The 21,804-nt window shown below is 34.7% G+C and overlaps 1 protein-coding gene across 2 annotated transcripts in view; it reads right to left on the bottom strand.

Annotated features, from left to right (window-relative positions):
- The window catches only part of LOC106075000 (uncharacterized), a 33,976-nt gene that overhangs the window by 8,144 nt on the left and 4,028 nt on the right, over positions 1-21,804 (bottom strand). For both annotated transcript variants that reach the window (XM_056042233.1, XM_056042231.1), the window contains exons 2-3: positions 7,403-7,541; positions 3,676-3,809 (exon numbers count right to left, since the gene is read on the bottom strand). In XM_056042233.1, coding sequence (XP_055898208.1) covers positions 3,676-3,809; positions 7,403-7,541 — 273 coding nt within the window. The remainder of the gene's footprint in view (positions 1-3,675; positions 3,810-7,402; positions 7,542-21,804) is intronic.

The following is a 21,804-nucleotide window of genomic DNA, read 5'->3' as shown; positions in this document are numbered from 1 at the left end:
AGTACGCTTGAACTATGAAGGGGGGCTCGACACCCAACTCGGGCACGGAAAACCTACTTCCAGATTCCCCCCCCCACCCCCTACTGGTCCACAAAAGAGATTGGACCATAGCGCTCTGTGCATGATTGTCAATGAACGTTGAATGGTGTAATACTGAGTTCTTACTTCCTGAAGTACTCTAGACACGTGACAAGACAAACACTATACGACTGACTCAAGTCCGTTCAGCAGACAACATGAAGTTTATTTTACTATAATAATAACAATACACTGCACTCCTTGTTAGTGCTACAAGTCAAGAAATAATAACAATCCTATCCGCATAACAGCGGTATCAAAAGTATCCAATATATGTCAGTTGCTAATCAATCACGTCCGCATCTCAGCGGGTAACAATAAGAACAATTACTACTAGTGACACTGGAGCTTCAACTATAGATATCCATTGAAATACGAATAATACTTTACTATTCAATAAGCACATGATGAAATCAACTCTCAAATATAATTAATCAACAATCATTAGTCCATCGACTTTCATGCTATATACATATATACACCAGTCCAGGAAGCAGCGTCCAACCTTCCTGGACCGGGAGCAAAACCTTACTGACTTGACTGAACTCAAAGTCAACTTTATTCATTCTACTTTCTGTTTTCTACATCAGGAATTCCACGTGTCTTTTAAACTCTTAACATGACGTGAACTTTAGATCATGCAATGTCAACTAAGACTGTGACAATGATATAAGCATGAAAGTAGCGCTATATATAAGCTATATTTTTTTTTTTATTTATGGTGACAATAGGAAGAGTAGTGTGGTGTGAATGGTGCATTGTTGTCAGCGGTCTTAGATAGAACTAGAGTAAAAATAAAGTTCCCCATTCAGACCTTGTGATGATGATGTAAAGGTCATATGTTTCTGCTGCCCACGAAGGTGTCATGTGGCCAGCACAATGACCAACCACCTTTACTTTTCCCCAACTTATGTCTGGTAGATATTAGAGCTGGGTAGACTAAGAGGCACCCAAAGATCCTGAAATGAAGATCCTAGTCTTCACAAGGTTTCGAACCCGGTTTGGAAGCTAAACGCTTTACCACTCAACCACCACCTCTCCTTAGATAAGATAAAGAAGTATATTATCAACATCCGAAATATGTAGGACATTTTAAATATTTTGCAATACTAAAATCAGATTTGCAAAAATTTATTGAAATGTTATCCTCAAAATTGTTTGATTCCTAGCTGAATGAAAGCGAGCTACTTTCGTTTTTCTATCTGCGTGGATGTATTTTTTTTTAAACAACTTCCTTTTTTTTAATAAAACAAAACACACTAATGGCTGTCTATAAAAATATATTTATATTAAAATAGACAGATCTCTAGATTTAATAGTTCGAAGTTTAGATTACTTTTCTTTCTAAATCTCGTTAAAGTTTAGAAAGAGAAACAAAAGTATGGTTGCGTGGTGAATTTTTTTTTTGTTGGCTTTTTGGACCATTGTCTGCAAATAAAAAACTGAATTTAAATTTCATGTAATGCTGCTCTTTAACCCAGACATGGTCACAAAGTTATGAACACTTAAGGACACATAAAATTAATTTTAGGTCACAGTTTTACCGATTTTTTCTAAGTCCTATTTCATACATATAAAAATGCCATTAGCCTCCTTCGCGCCAATATTACACAGAAAGATGGTCCTGGTACCGCTGTATTCATTACACCAAGCTCCACATAACTATTTAGTTTTTTGTTTTTTTTTTTAGTATTTAAATCAGTGGCGTCACTAGGGTCGGTGTCAAACCGTGCGGTAAGCTCGGTGTGTGACCCCGATAGGAAAAAAAAAATCTCTCCTTAAAAAAAAAAAACCCCAAACAGCTATAGTTTCTTTTGTTTACTTTTAGTTAAGCAATTGTAAGCGAATTAATTGAAGGTTAAACCCAAAAAATGGTTTACGATTCTAGTTTAAAATGCCGCTGTATTTGACAATTTACCAATAATAATTACATTGACAAAAAAAAAAAGTTAAATTATTGCATTAAGAAACATTGAGTTGAATATATTTTTTTATTAGAATTATTTTAGAGCTCCTTACGGGAAATGTTTCAAACCATGCTAGTGTTTCTTAGCTGCTTCTGAAAAGGCCAATCAAACACTGAACAGGCTTACATCCTGTGAAATATCGTTGATCAAAGCCTGGAACGCCAACAAAGGATGTTGATCAGTTTTGTAGATTTATGCAATAATTTGATAGCGTCCAATGAATTACTTTGTCCAGATTTAGCGCCATCTCTGAAGCCAATCAAGCTGTTGTGTCACATTGACGGATCAGGGTATAACTTATCCCCCATTTCTCATTCTGGCAGCCATCGACGATGTCACAAAACTCATTAAACAGGCTGCATTTGGGTTCCCAAGGGGTAAACTAAACCGAGTTGGATTTGCAGACGACATAGAATTACTTTGAAGTACAATTAATATTTTCGCGAGATGAAGGATACAGGCGCCCTAAAAATTACGCATGTTGGGTGCAGGTTACCCAGTGCCGTCGTCAACATCAACCGTCATTAACATATAATACTACAGATCTTAAACAAAATGAAATGTTCAACTTTTTAGGCAGTGTTATTTGAAGTGATGGAAATGCATATCATGGTGTTGATTGTCGGATTGGAAAGCAGGAGCAGTCTTTCAAAAAGTACGGCCTATCTGAGCAAACAAATCAATTAGCATGGACATAAAAATTCACCTACTCAATACAATCAATCAATGTACCAACGTTCGCCTACGCATCGAGACGTGGAAGGTTGAAATGAGGTTGAACATCGATGGATGAGAAGGATACATACCGAGATAATGTTACCAATAGAAAAAAAAAACATTATTACCGCACAGACATTCGCCGTCTAAGAAAAGTGGCGACAGAACATTGATTGATATTTGTAAAACATAACATTAGAGAAGACGAAACATGTTTACCTAGAAGTCAGCCTTAACATGAAAGGCGAAAAGATTAACTCAAAAACATGGCCTTTTACGTCTAACCTGGCGTCACACCTTTTTAGAAGTCCTGAATTTTGTAGGCACCAGCTGGGAAGTGGCGGTAAATGTCGCCTTAATATAGATTTCTGTGGAGAGAGCTTGCAGATCTATGCGTCGAGTGGCGCGTGAGAGGCTTAAGTCTATGTATTTCTCAATATTTTACAATAAAAATTTTACGTTCGCCACTTTGCCGTTCATATAAGATGTTTGGGGAAGAGCCTTATGGTTACACAGAGTTGTCTGGGGCGAAGCGTTTGTCTACATTTCTGACCTTCAGAAACTTTTTCCTGGCGTCAACATCGCATTAATGTTTTCATATTAGGAAGATTACAAATCAAATAGAATTAAACTAAGAAGGTTTGGGACAAGCTGATATTCAAGGTAGTAATTTTTATTTTTAAAACTGTGATTTTGGAAAAGTGAAAATTTCCCACTTGGGTGTCACACCCTAGTGGATGTTGCCAGGGGCGTGTATTATCCAGACAAAGAGAAGACATACACTACCTAGAAATAATAGAAACATATTCTATATAATTATCTAGACACTAGAAAAGACATGTATTTTATCTAGACATAATAGAAGATATGTACAATCTAGACATAATAGAAGATATGTACTGACATTTCTTACCATTTTTGCCTTCATAATTCGAGCACAAGAAGCTAGACACATTTAAATGAGTTGTCACGAATACCATATCATTCTTGCAATCGTTTTTAAGGTGATTAAATTTCTTTACGCACGCCTGGGCTTTATCATTATTTCTAAACAAGAAAAAAAATTGTTTCTGTTATTACAGAGAAATAAATTATGGTAGACAATTAAACATAAGAATTATTTAGCAGAGGCTTCATGGTGATATAAGTAGACATTGAAACTATTCTTTTGTTACGTCACAACCTTTCAAGTACTTTCACAAAAACATGTATAATAAACAAAGTAGCACATTTTCCTTGAAAGTTCGTAAGATCGATATCTAGGTGGAACTTAAACAACTCGATCACTTCTAGTTGTCTTGACTGGCACAGTAAGTTCTCTAGATGTATGTCTATAACTGTTTGTTTCGTTAGTTATAACAGTTGGTTGTACGGTGTCTTTTTCTGTTTCATAGTACCCAGAGATGTCTTTTTCTGTTTCATAGTACCCAGAGATGTCTTTTTCTGTTTCATAGTACCCAGAGATGTCTTTTTCTGTTTCATAGTACCCACAGATGTCTTTTTCTGTTTCATAGTACCCAGAGATGTCTTTTTCTGTTTCATAGTACCCAGAGGTGTCTTTTTCTGTTTCATAGTACCCAGAGATGTCTTTTTCTGTTTCATAGTACCCACAGATGTCTTTTTCTGTTTCATAGTACCCAGAGATGTCTTTTTCTGTTTCATAGTACCCACAGATGTCTTTTTCTGTTTCATAGTACCCACAGATGTCTTTTTCTGTTTCATAGTACCCACAGATGTCTTTTTCTGTTTCATAGTACCCACAGATGTCTTTTTCTGTTTCATAGTACCCAGAGATGTCTTTTTCTGTTTCATAGTACCCAGAGATGTCTTTTTCTGTTTCATAGTACCCACAGATGTCTTTTTCTGTTTCATAGTACCCACAGATGTCTTTTTCTGTTTCATAGTACCCACAGATGTCTTTTTCTGTTTCATAGTACCCAGAGATGTCTTTTTCTGTTTCATAGTACCCACAGATGTCTTTTTCTGTTTCATAGTACCCACAGATGTCTTTTTCTGTTTCATAGTACCCACAGATGTCTTTTTCTGTTTCATAGTACCCACAGATGTCTTTTTCTGTTTCATAGTACCCACAGATGTCTTTTTCTGTTTCATAGTACCCACAGATGTCTTTTTCTGTTTCATAGTACCCACAGATGTCTTTTTCTGTTTCATAGTACACAGAGATGTCTTTTTCTGTTTCATAGTACCCAGATGTGTCTTTTTCTGTAACGCTTGACTTTCGTCTTCCAGTGAATCAACAGCATTAATATGCATAAAGACCTACCATACGATCTGCTGTCACTTAGACACTTTCATTTTGCCCTGTGAGCTCTTGACTGGCTTCTGTCTTCTGTCTTTTTTTATTTATTAGCAGCATTTAGTTGTTGTCCTGTCTTATATTTCATTAGGTTCTGGGTATGCTTATCAGGACGGAATTATACTTAAAGCTTTCTCTAAAGTTAAGTTTACATCTCTTTGATACGAATCGATATGATAAGTCCATCGAAAGTTGTCAAACTTACATTCTTTTGCCAAATTCTTCAACTTGGCATTTCTTATTTCTGTCTTATTCCTTATGAAGAATGTAAATCTGTCATAAACAGTGTCAGACGTAAGCAAACATTGATTTTCAAACTTTTCATTTATTTGTCTACTATCTTCACATACTTGAAAATTGTGTAGACGTTACGAAAGGGCTCACCACAATAAATCTTTCTTCACTAACTCGGGCTCCGTATTCTTCTCAGTAACCACCATAAACAATTCAAAACTTTGTCTCCATTTGTCCATCTCCCTGACAGATAAACGTCTATAGATAATGGTTAAGGGTTATCGAATAATTCCAATATCGGTATAGATTATTTATCTATGTCTAATTCTAAAACAAAAACGACACTGAATAAATGAGATCACTTGATACAAAATAATTATCGATCTCTAAATTCACTTTCAGCAATTAAGAAATCACTTCTGACACCAGCAATTTAATCACTAGCATATCAGATCTAGAGTTTCAACGTCTGACATCTTCGCTTTAATCACTAGCATATCAGTTCTAGATTTTCAACGTCTGACATCTTCGCTTTAATCACTAGCATATCAGTTCTAGATTTTCAACGTCTGACATCTTCGCTTTAATCACTAGCATATCAGTTCTAGATTTTCATCGTATGATACAAGCGCTTTAATCACTAGCATATCAGTTCTAGATTTTCATCGTATGATACAAGCGCTTTAATGCTATGTGGGACACTAAATTTAGGTAAAAAGGTAACAAATTTCGATTTTCAGCTTTAACCTAATTTTAATAGCCCTACTAATTCTGGACATAAAAATATCATTTTCATGATTGGCAAAAAATTACTTATTTTTTTATCTTTTTTTTTTTGTAAGGTATCTACAGCTGTCTCTTTTCCAATTTTGTTTCGTTTTTTTTTTCTCAAAATACTATTTGTATTCATATTTTTTACTTCTCCTTCACTACTTCTGCATAGAATTCAATCCAACTTGTCCTGCTTATTACTTACACCACGTACAACAAATTCTAGCTTACATTTTCTAAGTCTGAATTAATATTTTGTCTTAATTGCTATAAAATACTTGAAAAATGAAAAAAAAAAAAGTTTTTCTATAGCTAGGTTAAAACAAAAAATTATAAAAAAAAAAAGGTTTTACTATATTTAGAAACTAAATGCTAGAAAATGTTCTGGAATTATTGTTCTACACATTGTATATTTTTGGTTGGCAATAGCTTAAATAGTTTTAGAGCCTTAGCGATTTAAAAACGATAAACAAAAATCCAATATGGCGGCCGTTGCCATGACAACCATTATAAGAAAACAATTTTAATCACATTTTTTTAATGGTTATTCATAGGGATTATACATATAAAGTTTAGAGTAATTTGATCAATAAATTTAAAAAAAAAAGTGTCAAGTGTCCCACATAGCCTTCATCGTTGGCATATCAGATCTAGGTCTACAACGTCTGACACCAGCACTTCATACTCTAGCTACTTCTACTATTACATTCACAAAAACATGCACAACAAATAATGAAACAATATAAACATACTCTACTTAGTAGCACAACTTTAACAAAAGTTAATATTGAATTAAATAGCATACATTAGTTTGGATCAGGCATGTGATAAAATTTGCAATAGATCTAGACTAACATGTTTAAAGCAATTTAACACTTTAAACTTTCTCAATACAATATCATCTTATCGACCAGTTGAGTGCGCTCATTAAAATGGAAGCATCAGAATCTAGTAAATTTGATTCACGTTGGTCTTCAGCTTACGGTACATAGAAACTCAAGAAAGAAAACAGACATGATCATAGAAGTGAAATGAATAACGAGTTAGTTTACATTTCAAAAAGTATTTGGTGTTTGTTGATGTATGAACAATGCAAAATGGGGTAAAGGCGCAAAGGAACTTAAAATGTGGAAATTTTGATATCGCTAACAGTTTATTCCCCTTACGGAACCAACCGCACATTTCTAGCTACGCCTCTGATTCGGCATGTCTGCTGGATTTGTAGCTGTGTATTACACATTTACCAGCGATATATTGTGGCATGACTAGTTCTTAATTAATGGCTTTACAATGAGATGCATTAACATAGAATACTTACCCACAGTATTTATCATAATATTTTCCGTCAGCAAATTTCCACAGTCTTCTAAAGTCATCCGTCTCAAAGATCTCAAGTTCGTCTAAACATCTTCTAATTTTACTACAGTCGACGTCTCTTTGTGAGAAATGCAAACAGTCTAAAAAAAAAAAATGGAAAAAGTAAAGAAAAAAAAGAAAAACGTTTAAAAAATCATATATTGAGTGAAAATGTGTATCAAGAATTTAAACGAAACTATTGTTCACACATCTAGACAAACAGATTTGTGTATGCGATTAAAAGTGGGGTTTTTTTTATGTTTATGGTCCTCAAGACGGGCGTCGTATCTATAGTTCCTTTGATAGATAGCCAAACCAAGCCCAAGCGTACTTAGCCTATCAGTCACTGTTTTTCAAAAGACATGGACATAATCCTGTAGTTGTGGTCATTTGGGTCAATATTGTCGTGCGCATCTACAGTTAGTTCTTTCTGGGTGTTTTCTTTTATGCACTATAATGGTTTGTTCCCTCTAAGTTCTTAAGGACGCGCTTTGTTGATGTCATTGCTTCTTTGCCTTTGTTGTGGTTGTGGCGATGGTAGATCTTTTGTTGGAGTTGTTTTCTTTGGTGTTTTCTTCCCCAGTATTGGGTAAGTTAGTTTATTTTACTTGATTCTTCGTGGTGTAGCTCTAAAGTCGTTGGTCCTATGATCTTGTGAACCAGGGATCTCAAGGAATGCGTATTTTTCTTGTTTAGGGACGCAGACTTGGGACTCAAGTTGGAGTCAAGCCAGATTGTATGGTTTTGTTCTTGCCTCCATGGCTTTAGATTGTGGGCTTCGTGGGCCCCGATCGATTGTGAAATATGTGCTATGTTATTTTGAATAATTATTAATGGAATGCTAACCGCAATGATATTGATATACATGTAAATAATTTATTAATTTACAATTAAGTATTATTGAATATAGTTCACGTTGACAATTTGTTATTTAATCAGTAACAGTTCCGTTGGAAAACGTTTATCCATTGTTCAATTGAGTTTGTGGTCTCAAATGCTAGTTATTTTGTTTTGGTTTACACTGTTCAGGAGGAAGCCCGGGCAGGTGCATCATACCCTAGATGAGCTCGAGACAAAACCATCCTGACAGATATCATGTGGATTTCTTCTTTTTTTGCTCTAATATCACGATGGAGAGCTAGGTCCTAGTTTCTTATGTGAGATAAACTGCGCAGTGCTTTAGAGACCAGGAAACAGGGCAATATCTTGATCTAGACTAGCCAATAAAGTAAGCAACTTTGAAGGACACGGTCTGACATCTCTGCTGACATCAGGGTCGGCCTTATATAGTTAGAGGTCTAGGTGAAGGGAAGTAGGTGGCCCAAAATACAATTTTACCTTTACCTAGCCCTTGGAACGTTGGGGCACCAAGTAAGATTTGTCGACCGTCTCTCTCCATTCCTTCCTGTATTTTGCCTTGTTTAAAACTTCTATCAATGGTAGGCCCGTCCATTCTTTTATTTTGTCCTCCCATCGCTTTCTCTGTCTGCCTCTTCTACTTTTTCCTGGTACTGTTCCCTGAAGGAATATTTTAGCGAGCCCCGTGGATCTTGAAATATGACCATATATTTTAAGCTTGCGTTTCTTTACAATAGTTAGCAGGTCATCATGGGGTTCGATCGCTGCAGTAACCCTGTCTCTAATCTCTTGAATAGAAAATTTAAAAGCATACAACTAAAAAAAGGAAGCATTTTATTTAAAACTTAGTCACGATAGTGACTCCAACAATAACACAAGTCTCTTTATTTCTTCTTTAAAATAATTGTCCCATGTAAAATTCCCCACCAACCCAATGCCCTAGGCGGCCATAAAGTTTGCATACACTTTAGGCCGGTTCTTTTGACGCTAAAAAATTAAAAGATTTGTTGGTTTCAATATTCAGCTTCCATGGATTTTAATATTCCACTTGAGTGGTTTTTAATATTTAGCTTCCGTGGATTTCAATATTCAGCTTCCATGGATTTTAATATTCAGCTTCCATGGATTTTAATATTTAGCTTCCATGGATTTTAATATTCAGCTTCCATGGATTTTAATATTCAGCTTCCATGGATTTTAATATTCAGCTTCCATGGATTTTAATATTTAGCTTCCATGGATTTCAATATTCAGCTTCCATGGATTTCAATATTCAGCTTCCATGGATTTTAATATTCAGCTTCCATGGATTTTAATATTTAGCTTCCATGGATTTCAATATTCAGCTTCCATGGATTTTAATATTCAGCTTCCATGGATTTTAATATTCAGCTTCCATGGAATTTAATATTCAGCTTCCATGGATTTTAATATTTAGCTTCCATGGATTTCAATATTCAGCTTCCATGGATTTTAATATTCAACTTCCATGGATTTTAATATTTAGCTTCCATGGATTTCAATATTCAGCTTCCATGGATTTTAATATTCAGCTTCCATGGAATTTAATATTCAGCTTCCATGGATTTTAATATTCAGCTTTCGTGGATTTTAACATTTAGCTTTCATGGATTTTAATATTCAGCTTCCATGGATTTTAATATTTAGCTTCCGTGGATTTTAATATTCAGCTTTCGTGGATTTTAATATTTAGCTTCCGTGGATTTTAATATTCAGCTTCCGTGGATTTTAATATTCAGCATCCATGGATTTTAATATTAAGCTTCCGTGGATTTTAATATTCAGCATCCATGGATTTTAATATTTAGCTTCGGTCAGCCTTCAGTGGATTTTTCTGTTCAGCTTAGGTGGATTTTAATATGCAGCTTCCGTGGATTTTAATATTTAGCTTCCGTGGATTTTAATATTTAGCTTTCGTGGATTTTAATATTTAGCTTCCGTGGATTTTAATATTTAGCTTCCGTGGATTTTAATATTTAGCTTTCGTGGATTTTAATATTTAGCTTTCGTAGATTTTAATATTTAGCTTCAGTGGATTTTTCTGTTCAGCTTAGGTGGATTTTAATATTTAGCATCCGTGGATTTTAATATTTAGCTTCCGTGGATTTTAATATTTAGCTTTCGTGGATTTTAATATTTAGCTTCCGTGGATTTTAATATTTAGCTTCCGTGGATTTTAATATTTAGCTTTCGTGGATTTTAATATTTAGCTTTTGTGGATTTTAATATTTAGCTTTTGTGGATTTTAATTTTTAGCTTTTGTGGATTTTAATATTTAGCTTTCGTGGATTTTTATATTTAGCTTTCGTGGATTTTAATATTTAGCTTCCGTGGATTTTAATATTTAGCTTTCGTGGATTTTTATATTTAGCTTTCGTGGATTTTAATATTTAGCTTCCGTGGATTTTAATATTTAGCTTTCGTGGATTTTAATATTTAGCTTTCGTGGATTTTAATGTTCAGCTTCTGTTGATTCCAATTCAAAGCATGCCAAGGTGGAAATCGGTAAATCCGGGACAATCAGACTTAATATTAGACACTGCCTACTTTTGCACAATGAGAGTACGAGACCATAATGTTAAGTTTCAGCTACATCGTGTAAAGTACGAAATGACAAGACATATATATTGTTTATTTATATATAAACTGATATTTAGAATGATTAATTAATATATGGAAAGAAATAAAAAGGCGAAATAAAAGAAGTCAATTATTAATGGAGAGAGACAATGTTGATGAAATATTGTTCAAGGTAAGAACTGATTTGTATTTTCAATAGCAATTAAGTAAAGACTGCAATTATGAAAAAAAATGTTTAACATGTATTGGCATTTATAATGCTCAGGTAGAAACTCTAAATATGATGACGCAATTCCACTTCAATTGCCGGTTTGTCTTTTTTTTTTTCAGGCTGAGAAATACAGACACCCTCAAAACGAAAAAAAAAACACAACATATTGAATGATCTAACAACACATAAAATCAATATTTAAAATAGTAACCAAAAAGTTAATAAATAATTTGTAATTAATTATTTAGTTTGATATCGAACAAGGAAAAGAACTGGTACTTGACAGAAGTGTCGGTATATGTTAAATAAGTCCCCTGTATACTTGGTGAAGAGAATAAGGTCGTAGCTTAAACGTTTCAAAACTTAACAATAGATAGATATAAAGTTCACAAGCCTTTCGTTGGCTCAGTGGGTAGTGCACTGAGTTTCGTGAGGCTTGAGTGTGTTCGAATTAAAGTCATTGCAGCTTTCCTTTTTTTTTTTTAATTTCTTTAAAAAGCTATCACTGTTACCTTCACACAAATATCAGAAACTATGAACTACAGACTATCAACAACTACAACACTGTACTACAAACTATCAACAAATGCAACACTGTACTACAAACTATCAACAAATGCAACACTGTACTACAAACTATCAACAAATGCAACACTGTACTACAAACTATCAACAAATGCAACACTGTACTACAAACTATCAACAAATGCAACACTGTACTACAAACTATCAACAAATGCAACACTATCTTTGTCGATACTAAAACAAGAGAAAAGACGTGCTCGTGACGAAAGTGTTCCCGATACTGTTGTATTATTAGTTATACTAGCGACTTAATACCACAAGGATACGGAGATTTTACTTCTTATGATATCATTATTACATTGTTAATATTCATATTTATTAAATGAACTGATACTTGTAAAGGTATAGTCAATTGATTTAAGTACAATATAAGATGCTTTTCATTCTTTGTTGTTTTAAATAATATTACCCTTGCATGCATACTAAATAGATTTTACTTTTAAAAAAAAAAGAAAAACACATTTTTGTAAATGTAGATGGTATATATAAAAAATATGCTAAATAGTCATCTTCCTTACTAAACAAGAATTATTAGTGACATTCAGCTAGCACAATCACCAAATACATTCGTTTTTCTTAATTAAACTCAGGTACGCATTAAAGCTTAGAGGCGCATTAGAGGCGCCGATATAAAAAAAAAATAATAAAAAACTGTCTTCACATATGAATCCCCCCCGCCCGAAACAAATCCTGGCTACGCTCACGATTCGTACATATTTTAATTTATACACACACACACACTCAAAAGCAAGAAAGAAACCAAAGCAGAGTTGACAAAAAAAAAAAAGAGTCTAGACAAGAAAATAGACTAGACAAGAAAATAGACTAGACAAGAAAATAGACTAGACAAGAGAAGAGAACATTTGAACATTGTTATTAGCGTTGTTACGTCAGCGACGAAGACCGTGAGTTTTATTACGCATGAATTCATTAACAGCCTGTTTCTGTTTTGTTTCACTGTCAAAGATTTAAAATGATTGAAAAAAAAAAAATACGCCTGACTGGCTGGAAGATGCGGCTTGAACACAACGAAGGGACATTACATTAGGATTACAAGACACCTGCACTCAGGTAGACAAAAAGAGTTAATTCTACTACAATACTAATAATACTGGAGGCGCGGTGGCTGAGCGGTAAAGAGCTTGGCTTCCGAACCGGGGGTCCCTGGCTCGAATCCTGGTAAAGACTGGGATTTTAATTTCGGGATACATGGGCGTTTCTGAGTCCACCCAGCTCTAATGGGTACCTGACATAGGTTGAGGAAAAGTAAAGGCGGTTGGTCGTTGTGCTGACAACATGATACCCTCGTTAACCGTTGGCCACAGAAACAGATGACCTTTACATCATCTGCCCTATAGACCACAAGGTCTGAAAGGGGAACTTTACTTACTTTTTTACTAATAATATTACGTTATTGTGTATCATACTTACAATAACTAGGTTTTGGGATAATTAAATATATAAGTATACTTCCCAAGATTAAAAGGATTTCGAAAAAAGGACAAAAAAACTTTTTTAAAAAAAATCTTGACTTGCAATGTATTTGATGAAGCGTGTCAGTAAATAGAGGCACAGTGACTGAGCGGTAAAGCGCTTGGCTTCCGAAAGAGGTCACGGGTTCGAATCCGTTGAAGACTGGGATTTTTGGGCGCCTCTGAGTCTACCCAGCTCTAATGGGTACCTGACATTAGTTGGAGAAAAGTAAAGGCGGTTGGTCGTTGTGCTTGCCACATGACACCCTCGTTAACCGAGGGCCAGCAGAAACAGATGACCTTTTATATCATCTGCCCACAAGGTCTGATAAGGGAACTTTTTTATGTCAAGCTGTCATTCAACCAAATATATATTGGATTAAGCAAATTTTCGCAGTAGTTTATCTCTTTCGAGCCAACAGTCCCAGTCAAGGGACAGGTGTAATATAAGGTAGAATTAGCTATATCAATGTAGTTTTAGAAGTAACATGGTGAAGAATTATTTAAGGACGTCACACAGCTGTTTTAACCTGAAATTAAGCTTTAATTTAACAGTATCGTGACAGAAACATCAAAGATAACCAAAAAAAAAAACTTTAAAAAAACGCTTATATTAAGAGTAATTGTTTCTATTAGCTTGGATGAGAGGCGTAATGGGACCTCATTCACCAATAGTAAAAAAAACAACATTTAGCCACATGATAATATTGATAAAACAACTAGAAACAAAACTGTCACGTGATAGCCTGTGTGTATTACGCAATTGTATAGAAAAGATAGAGATAGAGAAGTGGGGTATCTGCGTAAATGTTGCCGTGATCACTTTTTAAATGCACTTATATTAAACAAAACCAAAAAGTGAAAGACCTGAATTCGACCTTGTGGGTTCAAGCCACGTCAAGCTAACACAATAGCCAGAGAAGATTTTTTTTATAGTTATCTATTGTTAACTTGAAACTTTAAGCAGCAACCTACAAAGCCTAAAGGGGGCTAATTCAACTTCTAGCACTTTATAAGTAAAGTACAATTTGTATCCCTTGCTCGACATCAGACAAATTAATTAATTACCAATATTTTATTAATTTTTTTTGTTTTTTATTGATCCTTGCATTGTCAGGTAAAATAGAAAATTGAGCAAAATTTCAACGTGTTTCGAGCTTGGTTGTGGGATAAATAAAGATTTACATGACCAAAAAAAAACAACTGGACTTGCAATACAGTTAATGACTGAAGAGAGAGGAGCCCCCACTTTGCGAGTACTGTGACTCTCGCCTCACCGTGGAACATATCCTCGTTGATTGCCCCAGATACCAGGATGTCAGGGCGAAACATTTTAGAGCCACTAATCTAAAAACACTATTTAATAATGTCGACCCTGAGAAGGTACTGGGCTTTATTCGGGAAGTGGGGCTATCTACGAAGATCTGATTTCTGAATTTGTGAACATGCACTATTTACATTAGATTTTTAACAAATATTTAAATTTTTACTACCTTCACTATTTTAACTGTGAATAGACCTTAATTTTAATTATATTACTGTATAGAATCTGGCCCTTGTTGTTTAGAGAGAGAGTAGTCCTTAAGGGACTGCAGGCACGACATGGCCTAAATTGTGCCGATGTGCCTCTAATCAACAAATCAATCAAACTACAGTTAATGAAACGTGTCATTAAATCAAAATCCACATCACTAGATACAATTTGATCACTCGAGCCGACATACAAGTGGAACTCAATGCAACCATTCTTCCCTTTCAATATCTAAAAAAAATACCCAGTAGGCCGATAGCTTAGTCACCACTAGTCTAATACATGATATCTCATCATACATTTTAATACTTTTCTGAAACAAGGAAACAAAATTACAAATAGAGTTTATGTTTCACACAAACTCAGATGCGGACCCTCCAAAGGCCCACCCATGTATGTAGGTCAGCTGTTTGGTAACCACTGTAATGAGGCAGGTTTTTAGATTTTGTTTTCACATAACAAAAGAACAACAAACTATAAATCAATGTGTTCTTATAGTGTTTTAAGCCTACATTTTTATATATATTATTAAAATTATAATTATTATTATTATTAACACAAGAATACTTACCTTTAGATAAAATAGACGCGTGTGGGGGCGAACATGTCGCCGATGTAGTTGTATTGTTTGGCAGCATTATATTATTATAAGTATTCATTGTTTATATTCATCCTTGTGAACTAATTATTGTTAAGATATGTTTCAGAATGAGCTAGGTCTGGATGTGCTGGATGATGATTTACATGCATAAGGACATTCGGACAAAGGGGTTTGGTAAATGGTCATCGTTTTATACACGGCATCGAACTCTTTAGATAATTAATGTACTATTTGATTACTTAGTGGTAATAAGTTAATTATGTTCTGTATAGATAAAGGGAGCTAAATCTTGCAGTTATTGTGCTTTATTTTCCCTTATATAAGCTTTTTTTAAAAAAAGTATTTTACATAATTTGCTAATTGTTTTCTTTAGAGCAACTTTCATGAGTATAGAATGCTAAGTATGTTATGTTCTAATAATATTTGTGGACTAGTTTGGGGGAGGGTGAGGGAGAAGGTTTTCGTGCTGCCTTTTCCTAAGCCATTTTTTTTAAGTTGCTATATTCTAAATGTAATTCATGGTCTTAAGCCTCCTCCTTAAGGTGTCAATGTTGAGTCACTGAGCTTTTAATTACTTAAAATTGTTTTTCAGTTATGTATTGCTAGGTAGAAATTTCTATAAATCAAATAAGAACATAAAACTAAGATGTTATTTAACCTTGGTTAGGCCAATAATAGAATATGCATCCTCTGTTTGGGACCCCTCAACTCAAGAAAACATTAAGAAACTGGAACAGACAGAAAATAGAGCAGTGAGATTCATAACAAACGAATATTCACATTTGACTAGAGTAACACCTTTAGTAAAATCAGTAAATTTAGTAAACCTTCAGGACAGAAGACTCAAAAGTAAAGTAGCAATTATACATAAAACAGTGAACCATAATCTTCAAATACAAAAACAAAATGTAATAAAATACTCAGAAAGACACAAAGATAAAGGCACATTCCTCATCCCATATGCTAGGACAAATTTGTACAAATACTTCTTCTTCCCTAGTGCTATGGGTTGCCTGAGCTAGCCAGGAAAACCAGTGACTTGGCAGAATTCAATTCATTGGTTAACATGCATGACTGAATGCATGACTGAATGCATGACGCGTACGACTTTTTTGAAGTAACGTCTGCATTATATCAGATAATTATTAGTTAATGACGCAATTCTCTACTAAGTCCTTTACTTTCCGAGCTAAAAATAGTTTTCATATAAAACATCATTAATTAATAATGACTAATTAATGAACTAATTGGATTGATTAATTTGTTGTAACCAATGAAAATTTTGCAAAATTGTAACTTTTTTTTTCGACCTTTTAGATAATAAAAAGCTGAAGACATTTCCGTGTACAAGATTTAACCCAGACAGACAGGCGAAGAGACAAAAACAAACAGGCACATCATATCATCGCACACTTGAAGTGGATTAAGGTGAAAATGCTGTTATTTATTTCAATGTCTTACTTGACATAATACTACCAATAATTAAAAATAATAATATTATAATAACAATTATAGTAACAATAATATTTCTTGGCCAAACTGCCACTCGCTGCCTATATTTCTATGTGATGTTCATGGAAAATGGTGGGGATGGTGAGCCAATAAAGTGCCTTGCCAAGGGCGCACTTTTAACTCACTAAGTTTCTTTTCAAATGCGTTCTTTTATTTTGGTAATATTGAAAGAGGAGGGTGTAAAAGAAGTTTCCCTTAAAGCGCTATAAAGAGACACGAACCATGGATCCTTGGGAATCTTGGTGGTATATTGGTTTGTTCTAAAAGAAGTTTCCCTTAAAGCGCTATAAAGAGACACGAACCATGGATCCTTGGGAATCTTGGTGGTATATTGGTTTGTTCCCTGGTCAAGACAGTCCCTTACCTTGCTTGATTCAATCATTTATTTTCTCTCCTTAAAAAATGTGGTCTCTACTGCTGCTTTTTCATGTGAGCATATGATAATCATACACAGATTCAGAAATTTATCTTAGGCTATACTTGTTTAATAAAAGTAGTGGTCGTAGTGGTCGTGCATATATTATTGGGTTTTGCCAATTTTATTTTATTTTTATAACTGTTACCAAATAATGTTTTTAAAAAAGACTTTTTAATACAGATTTCCTTGATTGGTAGCAAAAGAGTAGTACCGAAAAAAAATGAAAACTTAACAAGCATCGAAATGGAATTAAATATGGTGACCACTTGTCACTAAACATCGCTGTAAGATCTATGCAATCTTAATGGCCAAAAATTAACATAGTCACTACAAAGTTTCGATATGACCAGTTAGACGACGTGTCAATGATGACATAGACATAGGGGCACACAGTAGACCCCAAGTGGAAAAAATCGAACATGAGAACCTATGGTCGACCTGGTTGTGATTGAAACAATGTGGGTTAAAAATGCAGCCAAGGGAGAGTATAATATGTTGTCATTAAAATAACTTCTCGCAGAAATAGACTTTTTTCACAATTTCCATAAGTCAATTCATATGAAAGTACTTTTTTTTTTTTTTTACCATTATTCGAAAAAGAAATAATGAATAAAATATTATATAGGAAAACACAATACCTAGATTTTTTATTATTTTTTTGTTTTTTGCACACATTTAGAGAAAGCACACCATGATTCAATCCATCTCATTTACTTGTTAAGAAATGAATGTAAAAGAGTAGGCCGGACCTTACCGTCACTAAACCAAAACGTTAAATACACAATAGAAACCAATACACGAGATTCTGCTTGCATACAACGTATGATTATCAAGTTTTAGACACATTTAGTGTATGTAATACTTTTCACACTCTCACTTTGACACTTATTATGGAAACATTTCATGGGCTACATCTAGTTATATAATCGTATATTCAAGTACTTACTACTACTAGAGATAGAATTTAGATCTGGACATTTTACAATTAATGTAGAACTTTAAAAGCATATATCTAGTATTAATAAACTTTAGATAGATCTGAAATTTAGATCTACTCAACTTAATAATAAAATCTTCAAATGTCGTGTATAATATGTAGAATATTATAAACGCATTTCATACAGACAATATTAAGATCTATTGCATTTTACACATATAGATATACATGCAAATTCAAAGGCGTGAGCGAAAAGTGTTACGCAAGAGTAGATCTATATCCATTTTTTGTTGCCATATAATGGCCTTCTTGCATATTTCATCCGTTTAATTAAGTACACAGAAACGAACCTGGGTTTTTTCTATGTTCCGATACTAGGTATGTAATAGGGAAACAGTATGCAGCTTAATAAATTGTATATAGAAAATTAATTTTCGTACTTTCTTTGACTACCGAAATTGGGCTATTTAAGTCTGAGACATACAAAAGTTTTTCTTTCAGAACAGAGTTATGACGTTCAGTGAGGAACGGTGACTACAGACTTTGTATTAACTAATTTCATGCATCAATTCCACAGTGTAAATATTAGATGACTTATTTAGCTACGAATTAATGTTTCTCCAAAATTAGTCTACACGGTCACATTAAAAAAAGTTCGGGATGAACCATAGTCGTTCCACGACTGAAGGAGGAAAATATAGTTAAGGAACCAAAAAGCATCTTCCAGTATTTTAAAAGAAAACCAAATTTACTTTACCAATTAAAAAAAAAATGTAATATTTTATCTTACTAAACATGATCTTTTTTTTTTTTTAATTTTTCTTATTCACAATCACTAGCTTCCTGCGTAAGCTATTTCTAAAAGCCATGAAGATGTCTTCAAATCTCATCGGCTTAATTGCCATGACAGCAGTCGTGGGGTGTTTAGCGCAATCGCCATGGGTCAATGAGTACGACGGGACGATGACTTTCAATTGTCCCGACAAGCAAATCCTCATGTACTTATCCAGTATCCACGACAATGTTAGAGAAGATCGAATTTGGGAGATGTACTGTCGCACTGCTAAATTTAAAGACTACTGCATTCAGTCAGGTAGAAGAAGAATGTCGATAAAGAATTCGACTATCGAACAGCTGATTGTAGTGATTAACAATTTTTTAAAAAAGTTTTGCTTTCATCGTTTTTAAAATATCTTTTCTTTACAAAAATCGTTAGTAAGAAATGTACTTTACAATATTGATATATCGACTCTGCGTGTGGGGAATTCGTCTAGGGGAATTAGTAACAAAACAACTTTTTCCAGGCGTCTCCATTCTGGTCGAGTCTCTGAACGAGTCTGTCCTACTGTCATTTCGTCTTGACAATCTGCTTGGCATGCGATTCCAAATTTCTGCGCCATGTTTCTTCTGGGCTGTCCATGCTTTTCCTTAATATGTGGAAGGGGGGGGGGGTGGTTCACTGCAAAATTTTATATTTGACCCTAACTAATTATACTTTGAAGTGTCTGTTCTAGAATAGCCCCTCAAGTCCTCATTATCTTCTTGATCCTGTTGACCTCCAAGGGTGCAAAGTGGAACAAATAGACAATTCAACCTTGGTTCTAATCAGCATTCTTTATTAGCTCCCTTGTCATTTCAGTTCAGCAGTTGATTGCTGCACATTTCCACTGTCCCCGTGGAGTCCAAGCAACTGGTTGCCTTGCGACATACCAGAAATACCAATAAGAAAAATAAAAGCTTCTGTGTTCATGTTACTTCCCATCTTGATCAGCTTTGTCAAGTGGATGCCCTCCAAAATGTGAAGCAATTGTTCCTTTTTAAAAATGTGCCTATTTTACTCTAGGCTTGTGTTACACAAATATTTTCTTGTCTCTAACATGGTAATGCAATAAATACTATGGCGTGCCAGCTCGAGGTTGAGCCTCAGCCAAGGAGTCGAAGAGCCGCATGCGTCTCGAGAGTAGCAGTTTGCGACATACACAGGGCTGTTCCTAGGCAGCTCCATATTCGCTTTTTTGGTCGTCTTGTGCTATGATTTTCTGTTTAGTTCTCTCCACCCAAGTGAACAGAAGATTATCAGACGTTGGTATCTGTTGGAGTAATTCTGGAATTTTCTTTTCATATATAATTGTGTGAATCTCCTTGTTTTGGAACCACATAGAAGGATGGCACTTCACTGTACCTAATTCGTGACATTGATTTTATTCTTTGTCTTGCTTTGTTTATTATATACTTACTCTGTCTGGTAAAAAAGTTGAACATGTTATTTCTCCCACACCCATTCTCACATCATGTGGAAAATTATCACAATTATTCAGTGGCAAAGTACGATTCATTAAAAAAAAAGCTTACAATTTTTATTTAACGTTTAATAATTTTAATACTAACAAAAAAAAAACTTTAGTAATTAAATATATGGCTAAATGTGTAAATGTGTCCCCATAGTTAATTGTGCTTTCTTAAAGTGTTTCTCAAATCAAGATGTGACTTTTGACATTTATTTATTGTATCAAACCAAATCACAAACGAATCACTTTAAAATAATCAAGTAATCAATCAATTATTGGTAATTAGTTATGTATTTTTTTAAAGATCGAAAATCTAAATTGGAGATATATTGTTGTAAATATGGTGTAATTCCTCTAATACAAGTTATTTTTTTCTGTAAAAGAATTTTTCTAATTGGATTGTCTTCTTATTGACCCATTCTCTCCTACCAGTGCTTTTAATTTTTTGTTGTAAGAAATAGGTGCCGGTACTCAGTGATTAGGTGCCGGTACTCAGTGATTAGGTGCCAGTACTCAGTGATTAGGTGCCGGTACTCAGTGATTAGGTGCCGGTAATCAGTGATTAGGTGCCAGTATTCAGTGATTAGGTGCCAGTATTCAGTGATTAGGTGCCGGTACTCAGTGATTAGGTGGCTGTACTCAGTGATTAGGTGCCGGTAATCAGTGATTAGGTGCCAGTACTCAGTGATTAGGTGCCGGTACTCAGTGATTAGGTGCCTGTACTCAGTGATTAGGTGCCAGTATTCAGTGATTAGGTGCCGGTACTCAGTGATTAGGTGCCTGTACTCAGTGATTAGGTGCAAGTATTCAGTGATGGATCGCCTACTTTTAACTAATAATAAATTTAAAATAATCGTAAAATACCAAAAAATATAGAAAAAATCTACCCACATTGAAAAAGGTGTCGGTACGCCGTACCGGTGCGTACCTTTATAATAAAAGCACTGCTGTCCTACATCTGTCTTCGTCTCCCCCTCTCTCCTTACATATGTCTTCAACTCCCACTCTCTCCTTACATCTGTCTTCATCTCCCCCTCTCTCCTTACACCTGTCTTCATCTCCCCCTCTCTCCTTACATCTGTCTTCATCTCCCCCTCTCTCCTTACATCTGTCTTCATCTCCCCCTCTCTCCTTACACCTGTCTTCATCTCCCCCTCCCTCCTTACATCTGTCTTCATCTCCCCCTCTCTCCTTACATCTGTCTTCATCTCCCCCTCTCTCCTTACATCTGTCTTTATCTCCCCCTCTCTCCCTACATCTGTCTTTATCTCCCCCTCTCTCCTTACATCTGTCTTCATCACCCCCTCTCTCCTTACATCTGTCTTCATCTCCCCCTCTCTCCCTACATAT

Source organism: Biomphalaria glabrata, chromosome 9 (genome assembly GCF_947242115.1).
Source record: "Biomphalaria glabrata chromosome 9, xgBioGlab47.1, whole genome shotgun sequence".
NCBI lineage: Eukaryota > Metazoa > Mollusca > Gastropoda > Planorbidae > Biomphalaria > Biomphalaria glabrata.
The sequence above is the reverse complement of the archived record's forward strand: the minus strand, read 5'-3'. Positions and strand labels throughout refer to the sequence as shown.